The sequence below is a fragment of the Dermochelys coriacea genome, chromosome 3 (genome assembly GCF_009764565.3).
Source record: "Dermochelys coriacea isolate rDerCor1 chromosome 3, rDerCor1.pri.v4, whole genome shotgun sequence".
In the NCBI taxonomy this organism is placed as follows: domain Eukaryota; kingdom Metazoa; phylum Chordata; order Testudines; family Dermochelyidae; genus Dermochelys; species Dermochelys coriacea.
Window position 1 is genome coordinate 208,853,086 of NC_050070.1, and position 22,045 is coordinate 208,875,130.

The 22,045-nt window shown below is 49.5% G+C and overlaps 1 protein-coding gene across 3 annotated transcripts in view; it reads right to left on the reverse strand.

Annotated features, from left to right (window-relative positions):
- Positions 1-3,092: 3,092 nt before the first annotated feature.
- RRP36 (ribosomal RNA processing 36) overlaps positions 3,093-22,045 on the reverse strand; it is a 28,469-nt gene continuing 9,516 nt past the window's right edge. The window contains exons 1-6 of one of the 3 annotated variants that reach the window (XM_043512373.1): positions 15,212-16,666; positions 14,478-14,544; positions 11,563-11,667; positions 11,351-11,425; positions 10,288-10,405; positions 3,093-3,452 (exon numbers count right to left, since the gene is read on the reverse strand). In XM_043512373.1, the coding sequence (XP_043368308.1) occupies positions 3,313-3,452; positions 10,288-10,405; positions 11,351-11,425; positions 11,563-11,667; positions 14,478-14,544; positions 15,212-15,264 (558 nt within the window). In that variant the 5' untranslated portion in view covers positions 15,265-16,666 and the 3' untranslated portion in view covers positions 3,093-3,312. Of the gene's footprint in view, positions 3,453-10,287; positions 10,406-11,350; positions 11,426-11,562; positions 11,668-14,477; positions 14,545-15,211; positions 16,667-19,891; positions 20,069-22,045 lie in introns of those variants that run through there. The other 2 variants (XM_043512372.1, XM_043512371.1) reach the window with 2 other exon arrangements.

Genomic DNA, 22,045 nt, shown 5'->3' on the forward strand with positions numbered 1-22,045 from the left:
GTGCCATGGCTGACTCTTTGGAATTAAAGGTTTACACACCTGCCTTCAGGGGGCAATCAGATCATACGGACTCTCAGCTTCCAGCCCTCAAGGTTGCGAAGATCACACTGAAAACACGTACTAGCAGGCTGAACTTGGTCTCCCCCCTTGAGCTCCTAGTGTGGCAACTTTAAACCTTATGATGGGACTTTAAACATCAGCATGAACTACCTGATCATTTCAGCTAAAGGAACAGGGCCAAGGGCTTGGAGTGGAGGAACTTGCAGTGGCTACAGCTAAGGCAACACACAAGGGAGAAGAACAAAGACAGAGGAGAGGGCGAGAAACACCAGAAAGAGCAGTGATCCCCAAAGACCAGTGTATTTTCTCACTGGGTGACACTGGAGGTAACAGGAAGGCAGTGAATAAGCAATACTCATGGTGCAGCTATAGTTACACCACTAAGGGGCAAAAAGGTTTGTTTGTATTCTTTACAAAATCTACATACCTAGTCAGACTGGTTAGAAACAGGGGCTGAGGAAGAGTGTGGGGCAGGGGAGGATAAGATTGGAGCTCATCATTACTGAGATTCCCAGTTTCAGAGCCCATACGTCAAAAAGGACATTGATGAACTGAACCAAGTTCATAAGAGGAACAAGGATGACTTGAGATATGGAAAACCAGCCTCCTAGTAAGAGACTAGTTTAGTTTGCCCCAGAGAATGCTGAGGTGATTTGATCACAGTCTAAGCGCTTACCTAGGGAAAGATTTCTGGTAGCAAGGGGCTCTTTACTATGGCAAAGGCAGCATACGATCAATGTCTGGGAGCTGCAGCCAAATTCAGACTAGAAATGTGAAGCTGTTTTTAAAATGGGAGTGTCCTCATGCTATTTTGCTCACAGCTGGAGGGGAAGGGTGGAAGGCTGGATTACTGGATAGCCTGAGGCTTCTTACCTTAGAACTGGTATTACTGGGAAGGCCTTGGTGCCTTCTAGTGTCCAGCAGCAGTCAAATATTTCAAATGTGCAGGCTAGATCATTCTTTTGGGTCTACACTGTGGTACATTCTCCTATGGCTCCTTGGGGGGGATTGGGGGGGGGGAGAGAGACACACAAAATGCCATTTAGCCTTGGGGAAAGTGCACGGGACTGTAAACCAGGTGACCATGAATTCAACTTGCCTCTTCCACTGGCTGCTGGTGCTTCTATGTACTTGTCAGTCCTTATTATTGACCAAGGCCTCATACCCTGGAGGAGACAACTACCCTTCCTCTTATCTGACGGAGAAGATAACAGAGGTTGCACAAGATCACCACAGATAGGACTAAAATCCAAGACTCATCCACTTACTCACACTACTTTTCAGACAATGTGCAAACAGACAGAGTGCTTGGGCAGCCTGTCTGTAACCACTAGACCACACTATGCCCCCATGTCAGGAATAGATCAAAGGAGTCACGATTCCCACTATTCTCCTGTAGTCTAGAAAAACACCGTGTACCAATTGTTAAAGGTGTGTTTACTCGAAGGGTAGAGGGCTGTAGCCTAACTGAGTGCCTGTGTGTGTGCACGCAATCCCCACTGCTGATGCAGGGAAGTAGGCTGTTTTGGTTCCATGAAACAAAACATTTTTACTAGTATTTTGAAAGTTAAAGCAAAATTTGTTTAAAATAGAATTCTGCATCCTCTCCAAACTGGACCCCCCCAAAGTCAGATTGTACTGGCACTTCTTACGTCATGGGCCTGAGCCAACGTCACCTCTAGCAAAGCCAGCAATAGAACCCAACTCCCCCCACATACCAACACCAACCCTTCGCCACGCTGAAAGAGTGGGCCACCTCTCTGTGCTTGGCAAAGCTGTTGGTGCAACAGGGCTGCTCCAGCACCACCACGTCTACCCACTGCTGTGACCCAGCTGGCCTGGCCAAGCAACCAGTGGCCTACAATGGAATTTCTGTGTAGCAAATGCAGAAAGGCACTGCCGATAGAGAAGGGATGGTGCCATACTTAAGGAAATGGCCTGGGACCCAGGACAGCCAGGTTCCATCCAGGGCTCTGGGATGTAGAGCATGTGACTTACAGCACAACCTTAAGAGGTGGCAGCTCATTTTTAACTTATGTGATGTAGATAGTTTCAGCAACACTAGTGACACACAGAAAGCTGGAGGAGTCCTGAAGGTAGCTGAAGCTGCCACAGAATCTCCACCATCTTTCACTCAAGTCCTGTAGAATGCAGGGGGAGTTTGCTGCAGGATTCAGGCCATAAAGACAGCCATATAGGGTCAAACCAATGGTCCAGCGAGCCTGTATCCTGTCTCTGGCCCATGCCAAATGCTTCAGAGGCAATGAACAGAACAGAGCAATTTTCAGCTCATTCATCTCTTGTCATCCAGTCCCAGCTTCTGGCTGTCAGAGGTTTAGCGACACACAGAGCAGGGGTTTGCATCTCTGACCATCTTAGCTACTAGCCACCGATAGACCTATCCTCTGTAACTTAATCTAATACTTTTTTTAAACCCAGTAATACTTTTGGTCTTCACAACATCCCCCGGCAACGAGTTCCACAGGGTGACTGTGCACTGAGTGAACTACTTCCTTGTTTGTTTTAAACCTGCTGCCTATTCATTTCATTGGGTGACCCCGGCTCGTGTGTAAATAAGACTTCCTTATCACTTTCTCCACTTCATTCATGATTTTAGAAGCTTGCTGTGAAGTGAGACTGTACTTGCAATTTTGCCGTAGCCCAGCTGATTTTTTCCACCCTGTAATAAGCGTTCCATTAGGATTTGTGACATTTTCCCCCTACTGGCTGAAGTTACATTAAGACAACGTGGCGGTGTTACAGAAGTCAACGATGACCACAGGAAAGAGCACCAGCTCTAGGGTGCATAAATAAGGTAGGATCAATTGATCATGATCGGCATGATTCTTCATTCTGGTTTTTCCCCTTGTGTTCCTGCAAAGCCCCCTCCAATTCTACTGACTGTGTCTACTGCAAAGTGGAGGCGTGCTTGTCTGAAGCACATTGGACTCCCAATTATTGGACTCCCCTGCTGTATGGACAAAGAATTATAGATAAGGTTTGACCCTTATGGAAGATTCGAGGTGGCCTTGTGCAGGCATGGGTCAGAATTTTATTTTGTTCAGACTCTGACTGTCTAGATGGATGGACACAGTCCTTGGTTCTGATGCTAAAGAGATGCAGGACAGACTTGAGCCAGTCAGGAAGTGGGGCTGCTGTCTGTGGCCACAATCCACATCGGAAGTGGCTAAAATCCCACCATCAGATATCCACCACTCAAAGAGCTGGCTGCTGGCCCCACCCACCCAGAAGTCACATGTCCTTCCGGAAGGGCAGTCTGCGCTTGTCCTTAATGGCGTTTCTCTTCCGCTTCTTGCTTAGGAACCTCTCCAGTTTCCCGCTCCCCTTCAGCACTTTGTACTTCTCAGCCAGCTCCAATTTCCACTTCTCAGCTGTGGAATGCCAAAGAACAAGGAGGTTTATACTCCAGACCAGCACAACCCTCCGAGGACCTGCTTCTGCTCTGCCCTATCCGCCTGCAGCCCATTCCTTAACCCTGGCCTGTGGCTCCATCCTCTTGTCTTCCACTTCCCTTGTGACAACATGCTTCTTCCAGACAGCCCATGATCCGCCTGCCACTCCGTCTATACACAACAGTGCTGGACACATGCAAAATCCAGGAGCAAGGTGCTGCCCCCACTTGGCCACCACCCTCCTCCCACCCGCTTGGGCTTACACTGTTCATAGTAATACTACAATTATGCCCAGAGGCCCCAGCTGACACCAGGGCCCCACTATGCCAGGCACTGTACATACACAAAGTGAAGGACAGGCCCTGCCCCAAAGAGCTCGCCATCTGAATAGATGACCACTAGCCCCATGGTACAGGTGGGGAATTGAGGCACAGCGACATGAAGAAGCACAGGCAGTCAGTGACAGAGCAGGGAGCTGAGCCAGACCTCTGAATCCCAGTCAAATGCCTCAACTATGGGCTCTGCCTTCCTCTCTCAGGCCTCTGGTTCAGGAACTGTGAATAACATTTTTAAAAGCACCTTATGTCCCATTGACTTGGAATGAGGTTCAGGCTCTTAAGTGTCTCGGTCACTTTGGAAGGGTTCACCCATTGGTCTTCCCCTGTCTAACGTGCTTAGCACAATGGGAGTGCTAGGGAAGGCCAAAAGACAGTTACCTTTTTCTGTAACTGGTGTTCTTCGAGATGTGTTGCTCAAGTCCATTCAACTTAGGTGTGTGCGCTTGCCACATGCACCGGTGCTGGAAGTTTCTCTCTCAGCAGTATCCATAGGGGACCGGCTCTGGCGCCCCCTGGAGTGGCACGCATATGCTGCGGCATATAGGGCGCTGCTGGCCCCCCTCCATCCTCAGTTCCTTCTTGCCAGAAACTCCAACAGTGGGGAAGGAGGGCAGGTTGTGGAATGGACATGAGCAACACATCTCTAAGAACACCAGTTATGGAAGAGGTAACTGTCTTTTCTTCGAGTGATTGCTCATGTCCATTCAACTTAGGTGACTCCAAGCAGTACCCATGGAGGCAGGGGAGAGGTTCATGGACATGTACATTGCAACACAGCTCTGCTGAACCCACCACCGTCCCTGGCTGAGTGATGGCGTAGTGGGCCGTGAACATGTGTACCAAGGATGTAGCAGCTCGACAGATGTCCTTGATCGGGAAGTGTGCCAGGAAGGCTGCCGAAGATGCCTGTGCTCTGGTTGAGTGAGCTCTGACAATCAGCGGCAGTGGGGCTCCTGCTAGCTCGAAACAAGCCCTTATGCAAGAGGTAATCCAGTTAGAAATTCTCTGCATGGACACCGGGAGGCCCTTCATCCTATCAGCTGTAGAGACGAAAAGCCGAGTCGACTTACGGAAAGGCCTTGTCCGATCTAGGTAGAAAGCCAGGACACTTCTTATGCTGAAAGCGTGGAGGCGCCTCTCTTCACTCCTCTCATGGGGCTTAAGGCAGAATACCAGAAGGAAGATGTCCTGGCTCATGTTGGATAAGTAGGCACCACCTTGGGAAGGAAGGCTGAATGGGGCCAGAATTGGACCTTGCCCTTATAGAAGACCATGTACTGCGGTTCTGAGGTCAGGGCTCGCAGCTCCGAGACTCGCCTCACGACATCACTGCCACCAGGAGACTAACCTTCCATGATAGGCGAGACAGGGAGCACGAGTTCAAAAACTCAAACAGCGGGCCCGTGAGCCTGGACAGAACCAAGTTGAGATCCCACTGAGGGGCAGGGGACCGAACTTGAGGAAAAAAAGTCTCTCGAGACCTCTGACTATCATGTCATGGGAGAACACTGTCTGCCCCTGGACAGGCAGATGAAAGGCGGAGATGGCCGCCAGATGCACCGATAGAGAAGTGTGCCAGGCCCCGATTCCTCAAATGAAGCAGGCAGTCTAAGATCGACTGCATTGAAGAATGCGAGGGGGAGATGCCCCGTTCAGCTGCCCAGTGCGAGAACCTTGTCCACTTTGCCAGGTAAGAGTCTAGTCGAGGGCTTTCTATTCTCGAGGACGACCTCCTGTACCCCTTCCGAACAGGCCCTTTCCTCAGGGTTCAGCCACGCAGCATCCACACCATGAGGTGGAGAGACTTGAGGTTGGGTTGAAGAGGCAACCTTGGTCCTGTGACAGCAGGTCTTGTCATTCCAGCAGGGGCCACGGTGGGACCACTTCCAAGCTCAACAGCATGCTGAACCAATGTTGGTGCAGCCACGCTAATGCAATCATGATAACTTGGGTCCTGTCTCTCGACTTTTGCCAGGACCCTGCTGACGAGCGGGAACAGGGAGAACGCATACATCAGGCTTCTTGCCAGGACAGGAGGAAGGCATTGGAGAGGGAATCCTTGCCCAGACCCCATCTGGAGCAGAAGTGGTGGCACTTCCTGTTCTGCCTGGTGGCGAACAGATCCACTTGGGGAGATTCCCCACCTCTGGAAGATCGCACAGGCTACCTCTGGGTGGAGTGCCCACTCGTGTTGAGAGGAGAAGTCCCTGCTTAGGTGATCCACTAACATGTTCTTGACCCCTGGGAGGTGACATGCTATTGATGGATTCCGTGGTTGATGAAGAAGTCCCAAAGACGGAGTGCCCGTTAGCACAGGGCCGAGGATTGAGCTCCCCTCTGTCTATTGATATAGACCATCAAGGCTGTGTTATCCGTGAGGACTCTGGCCACTCTGCCCGACAGGTAAGGAAGGAAGATCACACATGCCCTGCAGACTGCCCTGAGCTCTCTGACGTTTGTGTGTAACATCATCTCTTCTGGGGACCACGAGGTGCACCCCCCAACCGAGATCCGAGGCATCCGAGACCAACTCGACCAAGCAGGGAGTGCTGTCGAAGGGGATTCCTTCCAGGACATTCCCAGGGTCAGACCACCATTGGAGTGAGGCGAGTATCGTTGCGGGAATGGTGACGACCTTTTCCAGGTGGTGCCTGGACTGGGAGAAGACAGTCGCCAGCCATTGCTGCAGGGGTCGCATCCAGAGCCTGGCATTGCACAAGACACATATGCATACTGCCATGTGACCTAGGAGGCGCAGGCAAACCCTGGCCATAGTCAGGGGAAACGTGGAGACTTCTGCGATGAGGTCCACTACTGCCCTGAACTCCAGTGGCAGGAACGCTGTGGCAGAGGTCAAGTCGAGCACCACTCCGATGAACTCTATTCTCTGTACTGGAACCAACGTGGATTTTGTGTTGTTCACCAATAGGCTGAGGCGATGGCACGTGGCCAGCAGCACCGCAATGTCTCCTTGGACCTGGAGTTGCCTTTGACGAGCCAGTCGTTGAGGTACGGGTAGATCTGGATACCCCGACATCTGAGATAAGCCGCCACCACCGACATGCACTTGGTAAATACCCACGGTGCTGCTGCTAGGCCAAACGGACCTACCGTGAAGTGGAGGAAGAGTCTGTCTCTCTCGAAGATGGCGATGTGAAGTACACATTTTTCAGATTGAGGGCGGCGTACCAATCTCCCGGATCCAGGGAGGGGATGATGGAGGCCAGGGAGACCATGCGGAACTTCAGTTTCGCTAAGTAGCAGTTCAAGCCCCACAGCTCTCATGTGGGCCGCAGACCGCCCTTGGCCTTGGGGATTAAAATATATTGGGAATACAACCCTTTGTTCCTGTACTCCACAGGAACTACCTCCACTGCACCCAGCTGTAGTAGACCCTCTAGCTCCTGCACGAGAAGACTCTCATGAGAAGGGTCCCTGAAGAGGGATGGGGGGGGAAGGGGGCAGAAAGTAACGGAAGGGTGTAGCCCTGCACCACTGAATTGAGGACCCACTGCTCTGATGTTATAGATGCCCACGCAGGGAGGAAAGAAGAAAGGCGGTTGGCAAACAGGGGAGGAAGGATCCAGAGAACGGTCTGGTAGGTCGCCCTTGGGTGTACACTCAAAATGGGTGCCTGCCCATCTGCTTACTGCGGGTTGAGCCCTCCTGGGATGTAGACTGGGGTTGGTGGCCAGGCGCCTCTTGTAGCCCCTGGATCTTGGGGGGGGGGGGAGGGCTCCTCGCGAGGGTGGCTCCCCTGGCTCTGAGGCTGCTGAGGCTTAAATCGCTTGTGGGAGGGCCAGGAACGTACAGGACCAATGTTCTTAGGGTCGTGCGGGAATCTTTCAGGCCCCTGGAGTTTAATGTCTGTTTGTTCTGCGAACAGGGCGTGCCCGTCAAAAGGGAGATCTTGCATTGACTGCTGAGTCTTCAAGGAAAGACCAAAGAGGAGCAGCCAAGAAGCCCTGGGCAACAAGATGGCCAGTGCCATGGTATGGGCGCCGGTGTCCGCAGCATCCAATGCTGCCTTGAGAGCTGCTCTGGCTGCTGCCAAGCCTTCATCCAAGATCGTCCAGAACGCCTTCCTAGAAGCCTCAGGAAGGGCGCTCTCAAACTTGGTCATGGCCTGCCACATATTAAAATCATAGCGGCCTAGGAGGGCCTGATAGTTGGACACCCGCAACTGTAGACGGGAGGACGAATATACTTTACACCCAAACAAGTCTAGTCTCCTTGAGTCTTTATTCTTGGGGATAGCCCCTGGTTGATCCCGTCTCTCTCTGTGGTTGACTGCCTCTACCACTAGAGAATTGGGAGCAGGGTGGAAATAAAGGAACTCGTGGCCCTCGGATAGCAGAAAGTACTTGCACTCTGCCCTCTTGGGGATCGGAGACAAGGAGGAGGGGGTTCACTAATTTTTGCAGCCCCCTCATATAGGGGCAAAGCTACCCTGGGTGGGGCTGCAGGGCAGAGAACATCAAAAAGTGAGTCTGTGGGCTCCTCTAACTCCTCTGCCTGGAGGCCCAGGTGGGCAGCGACCCTCTAACAGCTCCTGATGCGCCTTAGCATCATCCTGGGGAACTGGTGGAGGGGGCCCCTCTATAGCCTCATCTGGCGACAAGGAAGAGGAAGCCAGTACCAAGGGGTCCTCTGCAACCAGAGGTAGTCCGGCGGCTTGCTTGCTCACTTCCTCCTATGCCCGCAGTGTATCTGCAGCCAAGGCCTCTTGAACTGGAGGGAGGTAGCTGGTCTCTCCGAAGCTCTGGATATTGAGGGCTGAACGAACCTCCATGAGTACCACTGTGCCAGCCACGGAGTCTGAGGCCATGGGACTGGCTGGGTGACATAGATGTAGTCTGCACCATAAGTATCAGAGCTTGTCCCGCAGCTAAGGAACCTTGCTCTGAACCCAAGCTAGAGTCCAAGCAGTCGCTCCCCTCTGACCAAGACGGTGGCTCTGTCCTCATCGGTAACGGTTGCTCCTCCAGGAGTTGGATCTGGCTGACCTCGACGAGCGCCTGGATCGAGGCCTTGGTGATCAGCAATCTACACCTCACGCTTGATGAGTGGTACTGGGATGTGGAGTGGGATTGGGAACTAGAGCGGGCTTGGCATCATAAAGATGCAGCCGCATGCAGTGATACCCCTGAGGGATCGGTGACAGTCCCTCGATCTGTCCCTGGAGCAGTACCGGTACCACAGAGATTACGTGAGTCGTGCCTCGAGCCTCTCTACTCTTGGCCGAGGTCCGGATGGGATTGCAAAGCTTCCACCTATCACAGCCAGAAGCGTGTCAGCTGCGAGAGGGTGACCATTGGTGGGACATCCCCTGCGATGGGGAGCACTGCTGGAAAGGTGGAGACTGTGATGGTCCCAACACGGGTTTACCCCGGTACCCTGCAGGGGCCGGAGTGGGCGGCACCGGGAGGAACATAATCTCTTGCATTGCTTGCAGGGCCTCCAGCATGGACAGCACCTGGAGCTGACGAGGACCTGTCGCAATCTTGGGTAGCCGGAGGGGAGCAGGCTGGGCTACATTGCTCAACCAGAGCTGGGGTCCAGGATCCCCAAGGGGGTGAAGAGGTGCCCAAGACAGGGCCTTGGTCCACCCCAGACTTGTCCTTTCCCTTGTGGGGAGCTGGAGGCCTTCGTCGCCCCATCTTCCTAGGCTTCTTGGCTGGAGCCACGGAAGAGGACCCGTGCTGACTCACAGATGGTACTGGCAGGGCACTACGCACTGAGGTCACGGTGCTTGACGCAAAATTGGAGCACTGCTCCGGCATTGGGCAGACTCCACAAGGAATGTTTTCAAGTGAACGTCACGCTCCTTCTTCATCCTAGGCTCGAAGGACTTGCAGGTTCTGCACGTATCACTAATGTGACCTTCGCCCAAGCACCGGAAACAACTGTTATGTGGCTTGCGAATGGGCATGGGCCTTTTACAGCGATCACAGGGCTTAAAGCGTGGGGACCGGGGCATGCCCCGTTCAGGACCTACTAAGTCTCTAACAAATAGGGAAACTAAAACTAGAGGAAAATTATATACAATAATATACAAAAAGAAATTGGGTTTGAACAAACGAGAAGCAACAGCGCTAGCTGAAGCACCAACAGTTCCATGCACCGTCACTGGTGGCAAGAAGGAACTGAGGGTGGAGGGGGCCAGTGGCGCCAGTCCCCGTCGGATACTGCTGAGGGAAAAACTTCCAGCACCGGTGCATGTGGCGAGCACACACACCTACATTGAGTGGGCATGAGCAATCACTTGAAGGAGAGCGCTTGTCCTAGCTGCTGACAGATTTGCCCCATCTACGCTATTGACCCCACCAGCGTTGGGGGATCTGGTGTGACGGCTATTTATTGAATTAGTTTTTTCAATCTGTTTGTTATAGGTGCAGGGACCACACATTAATGGCAAACTGTCAGCAACAGGTCCATTTCCTGGTGTAAACAGAGCAGCAGCATCCTGAACTTACATTTCTTTAGGTAGAAGGGCTTCCTTCCTAGCTGGGCCTGCTCCCTCTGCGCTCTCTTCAAGGCCAGCTCCTTCTCTCTCTGCCTCTGCCGTTCCTTCTGAGCCTCCTCCTGCTGTGTCTGGGAAGCAAAAACAGGAACATGTCATGGACCATCTAGGCCAGAGGTCTCAGACATAAGGCCCATGGAGCTATTTCCTGCGGCCTGCCAAGCTCAGTGCTGCGCCGCTCCCTTCCGCCTACCTCTGGGCCTGGGGTGGCCGAGATTGCCCCCTCTGGCGCCGTGAGCCCCCGCGCTGCTCCCAGCACCACGCCCCAGGGAGGGGGGGGGTGGGGGAGGGCGTGCAGAGGGCTCCATGCGTTGCTTCCAGGCACTGCCTCCCACAGCTCCCATTGGCCGGGAACAGGGAACCGCAGCCAATGGGAGCTTTGGGGGAGGTACCTGGAGGAGTGGCAAAAGCAGCGCACGGAGCCCCATGCCCCCCCTCCCCCAGGGGCAGCAGAGAAGTGGTTCCGGCTGCTTCCCGGAGTGGAACAGAGCGGTGCCAGAGCAGGCACGGAGCCTGCCCTGGCCCCAATGCGTGCTGCTGCCACCCTGGAGCCGCTCTAGGTAAGTGGCGCCGGGCCAGAGCCCACACCCAAACTACCTGCCCTGAGCCCCCTGGCGCAGCCCACATCCCTCCTGCACCCCAACCCCCTGCCCTGAGCCTCCTGCTGCATCCCACACCCCTCCCTGGGGCAGGGAGGGGGCAGAGTTGGGGTGGGGCCTTTGGGGAAAGGGTTGGAATGGGGGCAGGGAAGAGGTGGGAAGAAGCAGGGCAGGGGTGGGGCCTCATGGAAGGGGTTGCTTGGGGGTGGAGCTGGGGGGAGTAAGGTGAGGGTGTACATCAGTGATGCAGCCCTCAGGCCAATGCACTAGACCTCATGTGGCCCTCGTGGTCATTTGAGTTTGAGACCCCTGGTCTAGACCATGCTCAGGGCAGACCTCCTGTCTCATTAGCCACACTGGAGTCTTACACGTTGGCCAGTCTCAGCTGTCTCCCTCCCATCCAAGACACTAACTCACCATGCGCTTTAGGAGCTGCTGCAGTTTCTCCCGCTGCTCCACATTCTGGCTTTTCTTCAGCTGCTTCTGAACTATCTACAGGAGAGAGCAATACCCAGTGAGTCCCGCTGCATGTCATTCTTTCCCTCTGAGGCCAGCATGATGGGGCCCTGCAGAAGATGCCTCATTGAAGCAGGCTTTTCTGACCCAACACAAGCAAAGGACAGTGTCACCTCTTTTTCCCTCTTCTTGAGACCGTTCAGGAAACTGTATGTCTTCTCAAATATTTCTGGATTGTACTCCCCAGACAGGTCATCAAAGCGGGGGTCTCTCTGCACCTGCATAGAATGGAGAGGGAGGAGGGGGGATTAGAGCCAAGAGCAGAATTAATGCCTGAATGCAGCTTGGTTGTTCTCCCTAACTCAGCCTAGTCCTATCTCCTGTATCTAGGGCTCTTGTCGCACACTACTGAACATTTTCATCAATAATTTGGAAGAAAACATAAAAATCAATGATAAAGTTTGCAGATACAAAAATTAGGGAAGTGGTAAATAATGAAGACGGCAGATCACTGTTACAAAGCAATCTGTATCACTTTATAAGCTGGGAACAAGCAAACAACATATATTTTAATATGGCCAAATGTAAAGTCATACATCTAGCAACAAAGAATGCAGGCCATACCTACAGGATGGGGGCCTCTAAAGTAGTGACTCTGAAAATGAGCTGGGAGTCATGGACAGACAATCAGCTGTGGCAAACGCAATCCTAGGATGAATCAGGTGAGGCATTTCCCATAGAGATAGAATAGTATTAATGCCATAGTACAAGGCATCGGTCAGACCTCATTTGGAATTCTGGTCACCCGCATTCAGGAAAGATGGATTCAAACTGTGGCAGGTGAGGAGAAGAGCTACTAGGATGATCGGGAATGGAGGGCCTGTCTTGTGAAAGGAGACAAAACAAAGGCTGACAAGAGATAGGATTACCCTCTATAAATACATCAGGGAAGTGAAGAGCCATTTAAACTAAAAAAACGTATTGGCACACGCACAAATGAGGATAAACTAGTCATGAATAAGTTCAGGCTAGAAATTAGTTTTCGAACCATCAGTAGAGTGAGGTTCTGGAACAGCGTCCCAATAAGAACTGATGGGGCAAACTACTTAGTTAGATTTAAGAGAGCGAGACCAATTTAGTAGTGTGATTGTATAAGGGGGTTGCTTGTGATTGCTATGGGGGGGGGAAAGGCTTGGCAGCCCTGGGGGTCCGTTCTGATTTTCCTAAAATCCCATGCTTCAGGGCTTCAACTGGTCACCTGCATTTTTCTCTACTCTAACTTTTTTTTCGGTCTTTTTGTCTCCTTCCACTGCAGCATCAGAGAAGACCACAGGTGGAGGTGGGACACTGGATGCAATGAGCTAGTGCTCTGAGGTGGCTCCAAGCATTGTCTCTCAGTTGCTTGGCTGGTTGATTCTTGCTCACATCGTCAGGGTCTAACTAATCGCTATACCTGTGGTCAGGAAGAAATTTTCCCCCAGCACAGATTGACAGTGACCTTCAAGGTTTTCACCCGTCTCTGCAGCGTAGCGTGTGGGTCACTTGCCAGGACTATCTGGGTGTATCTTTCTTACCATTTTCCTACCATTGCGGGTGCTTCAGGCACTGGGGTACCTCAGACCTTCCTGTTCTCTGCCTGTGGCACCTAACAATCTAGTCTCCTGTGGGCTGTAACATTTTGGTCTAATTTCAGTTGTTGGGTTTAGCATGGGTGTGCTTCATGGTGTAGGAGACCTGTGATAGACAGGAGATCAGATGAGATGATGTGGTGATCACTTCTGGCCTTAAACTCTGAGCTCCCAGTGCAACGCTGTGGCCAAAGGGGCTAACACAATCTTGGGATGTATAAACAGGAGAATTTGAGTAGGAGCAGACAGTTTATTTTACCTCTGTGTTTGACACTGGTGCAACCACTGCTGGAATCCTGTGTCCAGTTCTGGTGCCCACAGTTCAAGAAGAATGTTGATAAACTGGAGAGGGGTCAGAGAAGAGCCACAAGAATGTTTAAAGGATTAAGGTTCTCTTTGTTAAATGAAATAGATTGAGCTGCTGGAGCCTATCACTATAAGACATGTTTTCTAATCATTCTTTTGGCTCTTCTCTGACCCTTCTTCAATATGTCAACATCCTTACTGAATTGTAGGCACCAGAACTGGACACAGTATTCCAGCAGCAGTCACACCAGTGCCAAACACAGAGATAAAATTACCTCTGGTTCCACTCAAGATTCCCACTTGTGCAACCCAGGATCCCATTAGTCCTTTTGGTCACTGCATCACACAGGGAGCTCATGTTCAGCTGATTACCCACCATGATCCCCACATCTTTTTCAGAGTCACAGCTTCCCAGGATAGAAGATGGGGGGGTCCTCTAAGTATGCCCTATGTTCTGTGTTCCTAGATCCATACGTTAGCCACATTAAAATGCATAGTTTGCTTGTGCCCAGTTTACCAAGCAATCCAGAGCAGTCTGAATCAGTGACTAGCCTCTTCGTTATTTACCATTCTCCCAATTTTTATGTCATCTGCAAATTTATCAGTGGTGAGTTTATGTTTTCTTCCAGGTCATTAATAAAGATTTTAAATAGCCTAGGGCCAAGAAACCCCACTACAAACACAGTCACTCAATTCCCTGCTCTCAATTATATTTTGAGACCTATCAGTAAGTTAGTTAGAGTCTCCATCACTGGCAATTTTAAAATCACGGTTGGATGCTTTTCCAAATGACCAGCTCTAGTTCAAAGGAACTCATCCAGGGCAAGCCTATGGCCTAATGCATGAGGTCAAATTAGATGATCACAGTGGTCCCTTCTGGCCTTGGATTCTATAAATCTAGGACTAGCTGGAGCAGCACCATTTCCACCATATATCCACTGGCAGCACCAAACTCCTCTGCATTCACACAGGGGCGTTCCTCACAGCCTGCTCCTTGACGCCTCAAAAATCTGAGGGTCCATACCCTTCCCCCAGACCGCCATCTGGGTCTCATTCCCTTGAACAGACCATTTATACGGTCTCTGCCACACGTATCTTGTGTTCCTCATCAGCCTCCAAAGGAACCGACTGCTAACCTGGGAAAGAGCACTTACCGTCTTTTTAACAGAGACTACTTGTCGTAGAAAGGGGACCCGTTTCTTGGCAGAAATCTCCAATGGCCTGAGAGAAAAACATGTTAGAGAAAGGAGGAGACAGAACTGGCCAGGTCAGACTGACTGCTGACAGTTTGCTACCACTCAGCACAGAGAGAGACCACTGCTTCTCCAGTCACCCAGAACAATCCCTGAAAAGTGGGGCGGTCTGCTCTGTGCAGTCCATTCATCACCCGTACCTCTCACATACACATGCCTTGAGACCACCATCCTGCGAGCCAGGGCCGGAGAACTCCCCACGCTACATTTTCCAGAGCTTTGTCCAGGCTAGTTTTAAAATATTCCTAAGTAAAGGAGTTTTTATAGCTTCCCGAGGAACAATGCGGAATAATTTATTACTCAATCACCTGACAGTCTCCTTTGCTTAATTTCATCCCATTATACCTGTGTAAACATGGCCCTTGTACACACATTAAATAATCCCTCTCCCTCCCTGGTGTTCTCGGCCCAATACTATTCAATATTTATCAGTGAAGATGATTACAAAAATCACTGCTGGTAAAGTTCGCAGATAACAGACAAATCGGTGGAGTGGTAAATGACAGAGACAGATAGGTCAGTTCTACAAAGCTATCTGGAAGGCTTGGACAGCTGGGTTCACTAGTTCATGCCTTTTTAATACAGCCAAATGCAAGGTCAGACATTTAGGAACCATGGGAATATGTCACACTTACAGGATGAAGGTCTGTATCCTGGAAAGAGACTCTGAAAAGGATTTAGGGGCCATGGTGGAAACTGAACATGAACTCCCAGTGTGATGCCGTGGCTAAAGTGCTATCATAATCCTTGGATGGAAAACAGGGGAATACAGAGTAGAAGCAGGGAGTGGTAGTATTAGCATTGATGAGATTGTTATTGGATACTGTGTCCAGTTCTGGAGTCCACACCTTAAAAAGGATGTTAAATCAGAGAGGGTTCAGAAAAAAGCCACAAGGATGCATCAGTCTGGAAAACCTGCCCTATAGTTAGAAACTAAAGGAGCTCAATCTATTTAGTTAAGAGGTGACTTGATCACAATCTGCAAGAACCTATATGGAAAGAAGAGTTAATAGTATAGGGTTTTTAACCTAGCAGAGAAGGCAGAACAAGATCCAATAGCTCAAAACTGAAGCTAGATAAATCCAGACTAGAAATAAGGGGCATTTTTAACAAGGAGGGTAAGCTACCACTGGAACAATTTACTAAGAGATGTGATAGAACCTCCATTACTTGAAGTCTTTAAAACAAGACAATGTCCTTCTAAAACAACATGCTCTAGCTCAATCATAAGTTATGGGCCTGATGCAAGAATCATTGGTGAGGTTCTCTGGCCTGTGCTATACATGTCAGACTAGATGATCATAATGGTCCCTTTTCGTCAGAACATTTATAGAAGTATTTGTAGACCTGTGGTTCCTTGCCCCCTTAGCCTTAGTTGACCAAATATTAATTTAAGCACACACAGCTCCTATAACCAGTGTTCATAAATACATTCCTTCAGACTCTCACCATTTCTATTGCTTTCCTCTAAATTCCCATCTTTCTGGTAATGAAATGCCTAGAGCTGTATTAGATATTCCTAAATCCCACCAGAACTGTAGAGAGGACCACTGCCTCCCACCCAGTATAACTGGATTCAAAAAAATTAGATACGTTCATGGAGAATAGCTTCATTATAGCTATTAGCCAAGATGGTCAGAGATGCAACCCCATGCTCTGGGAATCTATAAATCTCTGACTGCCAGAAACTGCCAGAGGTGGATCACTCAATAAATTGCCTTATTCTGTTCAGTCCCTCTGAAACACCTGGCACTTATGTCAGATCACAGGATACTGGGCCTGCAAGGACCCACTATGGCCATTTTATATTTTCCCTGCTACTCACCTTTGCGTATGCAGTCCAAAACCACATTGGCTGATTTTGCTGCCATACCACGTTTAAGGGTCACGTTCTCATTAGCCCATGCACTATCACCCCAACACATTTTCCTCATTATTGCTTACCAGGGATTTTGGATTATCTTTTCCAAAATCAATCACATTTTGTTGTTTTCTGATACAGTAACTCCGCACTTAAAGTGTTCCTGGTTAACATTGTTACGTTTGCTGATCAGTTAGGGAACATGCTCGTTTAAAGTTGTGCAATGCTCCACCATTTATGTTCTTTGGCTGCCTGCTTTCTTCACAGCTGACAGCCTCCCTAGGCCCCCCACCCCCGCTCCCCACAGCACCTCCCCGCCCCCCAGCAGACCCTGTGGATCAGCGCCTTCCCTGCCCCCGGCAAGCAGGACTCAGCTTTAGGGGGAGGAGCGAGGACTCAGCACGGCAAGTCCCCCTCCCTCCCAGGTTCCCCCCTCTTCCTGTCTCCTGACACCACAAACCAGCTGATTGCCCCGGGCAGGAGGGAGGAGGAGCCTGCACACTAAGTCCTCGCTCCTCCCTGGTCCCTCCTAAATGCTGCAACCAGCTGATTGCCCCGGCAGGAGGGAGGGTGGAGGATCCTGCTGAAATACGGGGGATGAGTGGGGGGGGAGGAAGAGGTGGGTCAAGGGTGAGGGCTGGCGGAAGGGGTGGAGTGGGCGGACTGAGGGTTGAGCCCCCCAGCTCCTGGTGCTTGCAGAGTAGGGGAAGCTGCCACTGTTGCTGCCCAGCGTGCTTCTCTAGCCTGCAGCACCTTCAGCCTCCTTGCCTGCCTTATCTCCAGGGCCAGTGAGCTGTGCCTGTGTATGGTAAAGCAGGGGCACCTCCAAACAAATGATTGAAGCTGGCTTGCAAATCCTGACCGATGACGATCCTGACAGGGAACGCAGCTCCAAAGTGATAGGGGAGTTGATCATCTAAAGACTTGCTATAAGAAATTTACCAAGAAAAAAAAGGAAAGAAAAACAATCTCTAGATGTGTTTTTTCGAGTTCAGAAAGTTCAGCAAGGAGAGCAGCCAGACAATCCACCCTCTGACTCCACCACCTCAACCAAACTTCATACTCAGCAATGATGACTGTAATATTAAATTGCCTGTTTAAAATATATACAATGCCTTTTGTCTGGCAAAAAAACAATTCCTGGAACCTAACCCCCCGTTTACATAATTCTTATGAGAAAATTGGATTCGCTTAACATGGTTTCACTTAAAGTCGCATTTTTTAGGAACATAACTACAACGTTAAGTGAGGAGTTACTGTAGTTTTTCAAATCACCTTTGCTCCCTCTGTATCAGTTCTGTCCTCACTGGTATTTGAGGTTCTCCCCAATTCAGTATCATCAGCAAGCCGCATGAGTGCTGTTTAGTCTCTCTGAAGATGTTTGTAAATTAGACTGGACCATTTCCCAATCCCGGCAGGCATCTCTCACGGGACACCTCCCCTCAATGTCATACATTGACGTGTACCATTATCCTTTGACCGAAATCAGAAAGAGTGTAAACAATGGTTGCATGCCACAGTAAGGTCAAATTTTGAGACATTGCATCAAATGCTTTCCTGAAATCCAAATATGACAACGTTCAGACAGTGACACTAACAAAGTCAGGTCAATTTTGCTTTGCTGCAGCTCAGACAGTACTTTCTCCCAAAAGCAGAGGCAGGATTTGGAGCTATTCACAAGAAGAGAGGATGCAAATAAATGGGGGTATGCATGAAGAAAAGAGTAGCAGTCCCTGCAGCCCTGGACAGACAGGAGGCGTACAGGCATGTTGGGGGGTGAGGGAGAGAACAGAGAGTAATGATCTCCCTGCTGGAAGAGAGAAGGACATCCCCCATCTGGCATCTATCAAATTCAGACATTCCCTAGCCATCGGCAAACAAGAGAGGAAATGCCCCCACGCGGTCTAATGACAGTACCCTACTAGGAGCACCAGCACTATCCCCACATTCCAGCCGTGGGCTCCTCACCATGGTGTTGCCCAGCAGCTCCCTGGAGATCCCCACACTTTCTCTCCTAACTGCACATTTTTCAAGCCCTGCTCAGTGCATTTCTTTTGTTTCATGACCGGTAATTTGGCAATGGCTGCTGCCCTTTGAATAAGTGCTCAGCACTTCATTGTACAGTGCTCCACTGTAATCAACAGACCTCTGATGGATTTCCCTGGCAGATCTTTTAGGAAGGTTCCTTTCAAAACACAAACAGTACCAGGGACTTTAGCAGCCTGGGGGATTTGCATGAAGCATTCCTCAAAGGCTTTTGAGCGTTAGCAATAACTAGAGATAAATACCCCATCATAGCAGAGGCACAGATGTTTATGAGGGGTATTGGATTGTCTGTAAAGCTCCAAGATCCTCAGGTAGAAGGCTAAACAGAAATACAGAATATTCTCATCATCCCTGTAGGGGGAAGAGAGGTTTTCATCTGAGGTTTAGAACTAGATGAAGAATGCTGATGAACAGAGCGGGGAGGCAGTCTGTTTGAATCATGTTGGAAACGACACTTATGCGGAGTGAAATTGGCTTCAGGACCACGAATAAAGGGTAATGACACATGGCAATGTATAAGCTGGGGCGAGATGTCTGGTGAGGGACTGTAGCAATCTGTTTAGGTCTTGTCTTAATTTCATATCTCCATTTTAATCATCACATGATGACACCCCAGCAATATATTCAGCTGGGCAGAGCTGTGAATATCAGTGCTGACAAATATGGACCGAAATTAACAAGAGGAAATTCAACTTGGAAAAAATGCAGCTGTGAGAGGCTGCAGAGAGGAAAAAGCAATTTTGGGCTACATCTGGCCACAGAGCAGGAAGGATAGCCCCTCTTCAGATAGCTCTAACTGTAGTTGGAATAATGTGCTCAGCTGTGGGCACCTTGTTACTAGAAAGATATTGGCAAGCTGGAAGGAATTCAGAAAACCATAAGGAGAATGACAGGTTTCAGAGTAGCAGCCGCTGTTAGTCTGTATTCGCAAAAAGAAAAGGAGTACTTGTGGCACCTTAGAGACTAACACAATTATTAGAGCATAAGCTTTCGTGAGCTACAGCTCACTTCAGTGACCAGATGGACTAAGTTAAGATTTAAGAGAACTATGGACAGCTCAGAAGAGACAACAAAAGGTGTGCATGGGAAGTGTAAATGCATCTCTCAATCTGAGGGGCTGCAAAGCACCTGCAGTAAGGATAACAAGATGAAGGCAGGATGAGTGTCTCAGCAGGAAGTGCTGGTTATGAACTAAGAGCTATACTGAAACGCTTTTGCTAGTGGGCAACTTTGGAAGTTCAAAGTCATGGATGGCAAGTGGCAAGGGATGGATCATTCCCCAAAGGAAACATTATGAGAAAGGATCTCTTGTGTGCCATGCTAGAGGGTCTGATCTACCTGCCTGGCACAGAAGACACTCTGAGGGACGCTCATCATGCTTGCACTGGATGAGGCAGCACATACCTACACTTCTGTCTGCAGAGAAAGGGCTCTGGAACATCTTTACCCCTGTTTGCTGGGCCGTTGCTTTGTCCTAGTTTTGTATGGTTCACTGGCTTCTTCCCACTAGTCATCTGCTGATATGCTTTGGTTCCAACACTGTTCCGCAGCTGCAGCAGTTCCTCAAAAGACAGTAAGGATAGTTCTGGGAAAGAGAAAACAAAAAGGGACTCTCAGTCTCTCAAATGCCAGACACACACTTCTGCGTTTACACCCGATGTGCTGGAATCCCCCCGTACAAGGGATACGGGGCAGCTGAGGTGCCTCCACTCACAAAACACTTCCACCCCCAAGGACAGGGACAGCCAGCAAGTCAGACTGTCTTCTTGGGTTTCTCCCTCACAGCCATCCCATGAAGCATTACCATTCCCTCCCAACGCAGAGACTGTGAAGACCCCCTCCTTAGCTTCTCCCTGCCAGATCATCAGACGGCCCAGGAGGCCACTCCAAGGTTTTCAACCTGGTCATCAAAGCACACAAGAGGCATTCAGACTCCTCTTTCAGTGGGCTCGTATTAACTGCATTGCCAATCTCTGACGTGTCACCACCCCATCCTGACCCTGGCTGCAGTGAGACTCCCCAAATCCTAGTCCTCTCCTTGCAGGGTTACACTCAGCTCATTCTCACACTGCTCTGGAGTCTTTTTACATAGGAAATCATTTACCTTTGCATTCAAAGATTTCTCAGAAAGGGTTAGGAAAAAGCTGTCAAGTCCACTCATTTCAGAGTCATAGAGTTAAAGGCCAGAAAAGACCAATACATCACCTAGTCTTGACCTCCTGTCTATCACAGCCCACCAGACACCAGCCAGTCACCCCCATACCAAGCCCAGAACTGCTCCTATTGCTCATTTTCAAGGACTTCTTCTACTATAGGTTTAAGTGTCCCAGGTGATGTAGCCTCACAATATCCAGAGGCTAACACACTGCACTGAGACGTGTTCTCCTGATACTCAGCCCCTAACGTCCCCTTTCTTTTAGGGATATAACATGAACTCTGGTTTATTTAAAAAAAAAAAAAAAGGTCATGATTTCAGGTCCTACCCCTACCAGATACCACTCAGTGTGTTTTTACAAACCGTTTTCTATCATATAACATGTTTTCTCTCTCTCCCCCCAGCTGCTGTATAAGAGACCCACACAAACAAGGGAAACTTCAAAAATGACTAGAGTGCACGCAAATGCACAGTATGAAAACAAAACCAAGAAAAACACAAATCTCTCTCTAGTATCCTTCAGTGGCAGTGATTTTACACGTTACTTGCAAACCACATGTAAAACTTTCAGACAGATATGTGAATTTCAAGTAGATGGTATGCCTGTTAGCCCATTACCTCTAGTTACACCCCCAAACAGTTCCTCTTCCTCCTGTTACACCTTTAAAATAGTCAAGACATTTACCCTCCCCTTAGTAGGCTAGACATATATAGCCGTTGAATTCTTCATGGTATTAAGTGTCTGGAACTAACAATATTCCTGATGTGATCTGGCCAGTGCAATCACCTCCCTGTGCATGACACGAAGCCTCTGAACATGCAGCCCAAACAGTACATTCCATGCTCAGATTGTCACATTGGATCAGACCATTGGTCAATCAAGTCAGTTATCCTGCCTTGGCAACTTTCTGCTTCAGAAAGCAAAAAAAAAAAAACCTAACAAAGCTGGTTCAACTACATGCAAATTCCTGCCTAACCCCATTAACAGAGGACGCCCTGACACAGAAGATTCAATTACTTTAAGTGTCTTTATTGAAGTTTATCTTGATCATCACTACAAAAGGTTTTTTTTTCTCTTCTTCTCTCCTGCTGGTAATAGCTCACCTTAATTGATCACTCTCATTATAGTGTATACGGTAACCCCACTGTTTCACGTTCTCTGTATGTATATCTATCTTCTTACTATATGTTCCATTCTATGCATCCGATGAAGTGAGCTGTAGCTCATGAAAGCTTATGCTCAAATAAATGTTAGTCTCTAAGGTGCCACAAGTACTCCTGTTTCTATTTCAGTAAAAAAAACAAAAAAAACAATTTCTTTGCCTAGTCAAAGTTCAGGGCAACTGCGCATGCATTTCTCTGTCATAATCCAGGTAAGGGCATCCACTCCAGGCTCTCTGCCCCTCA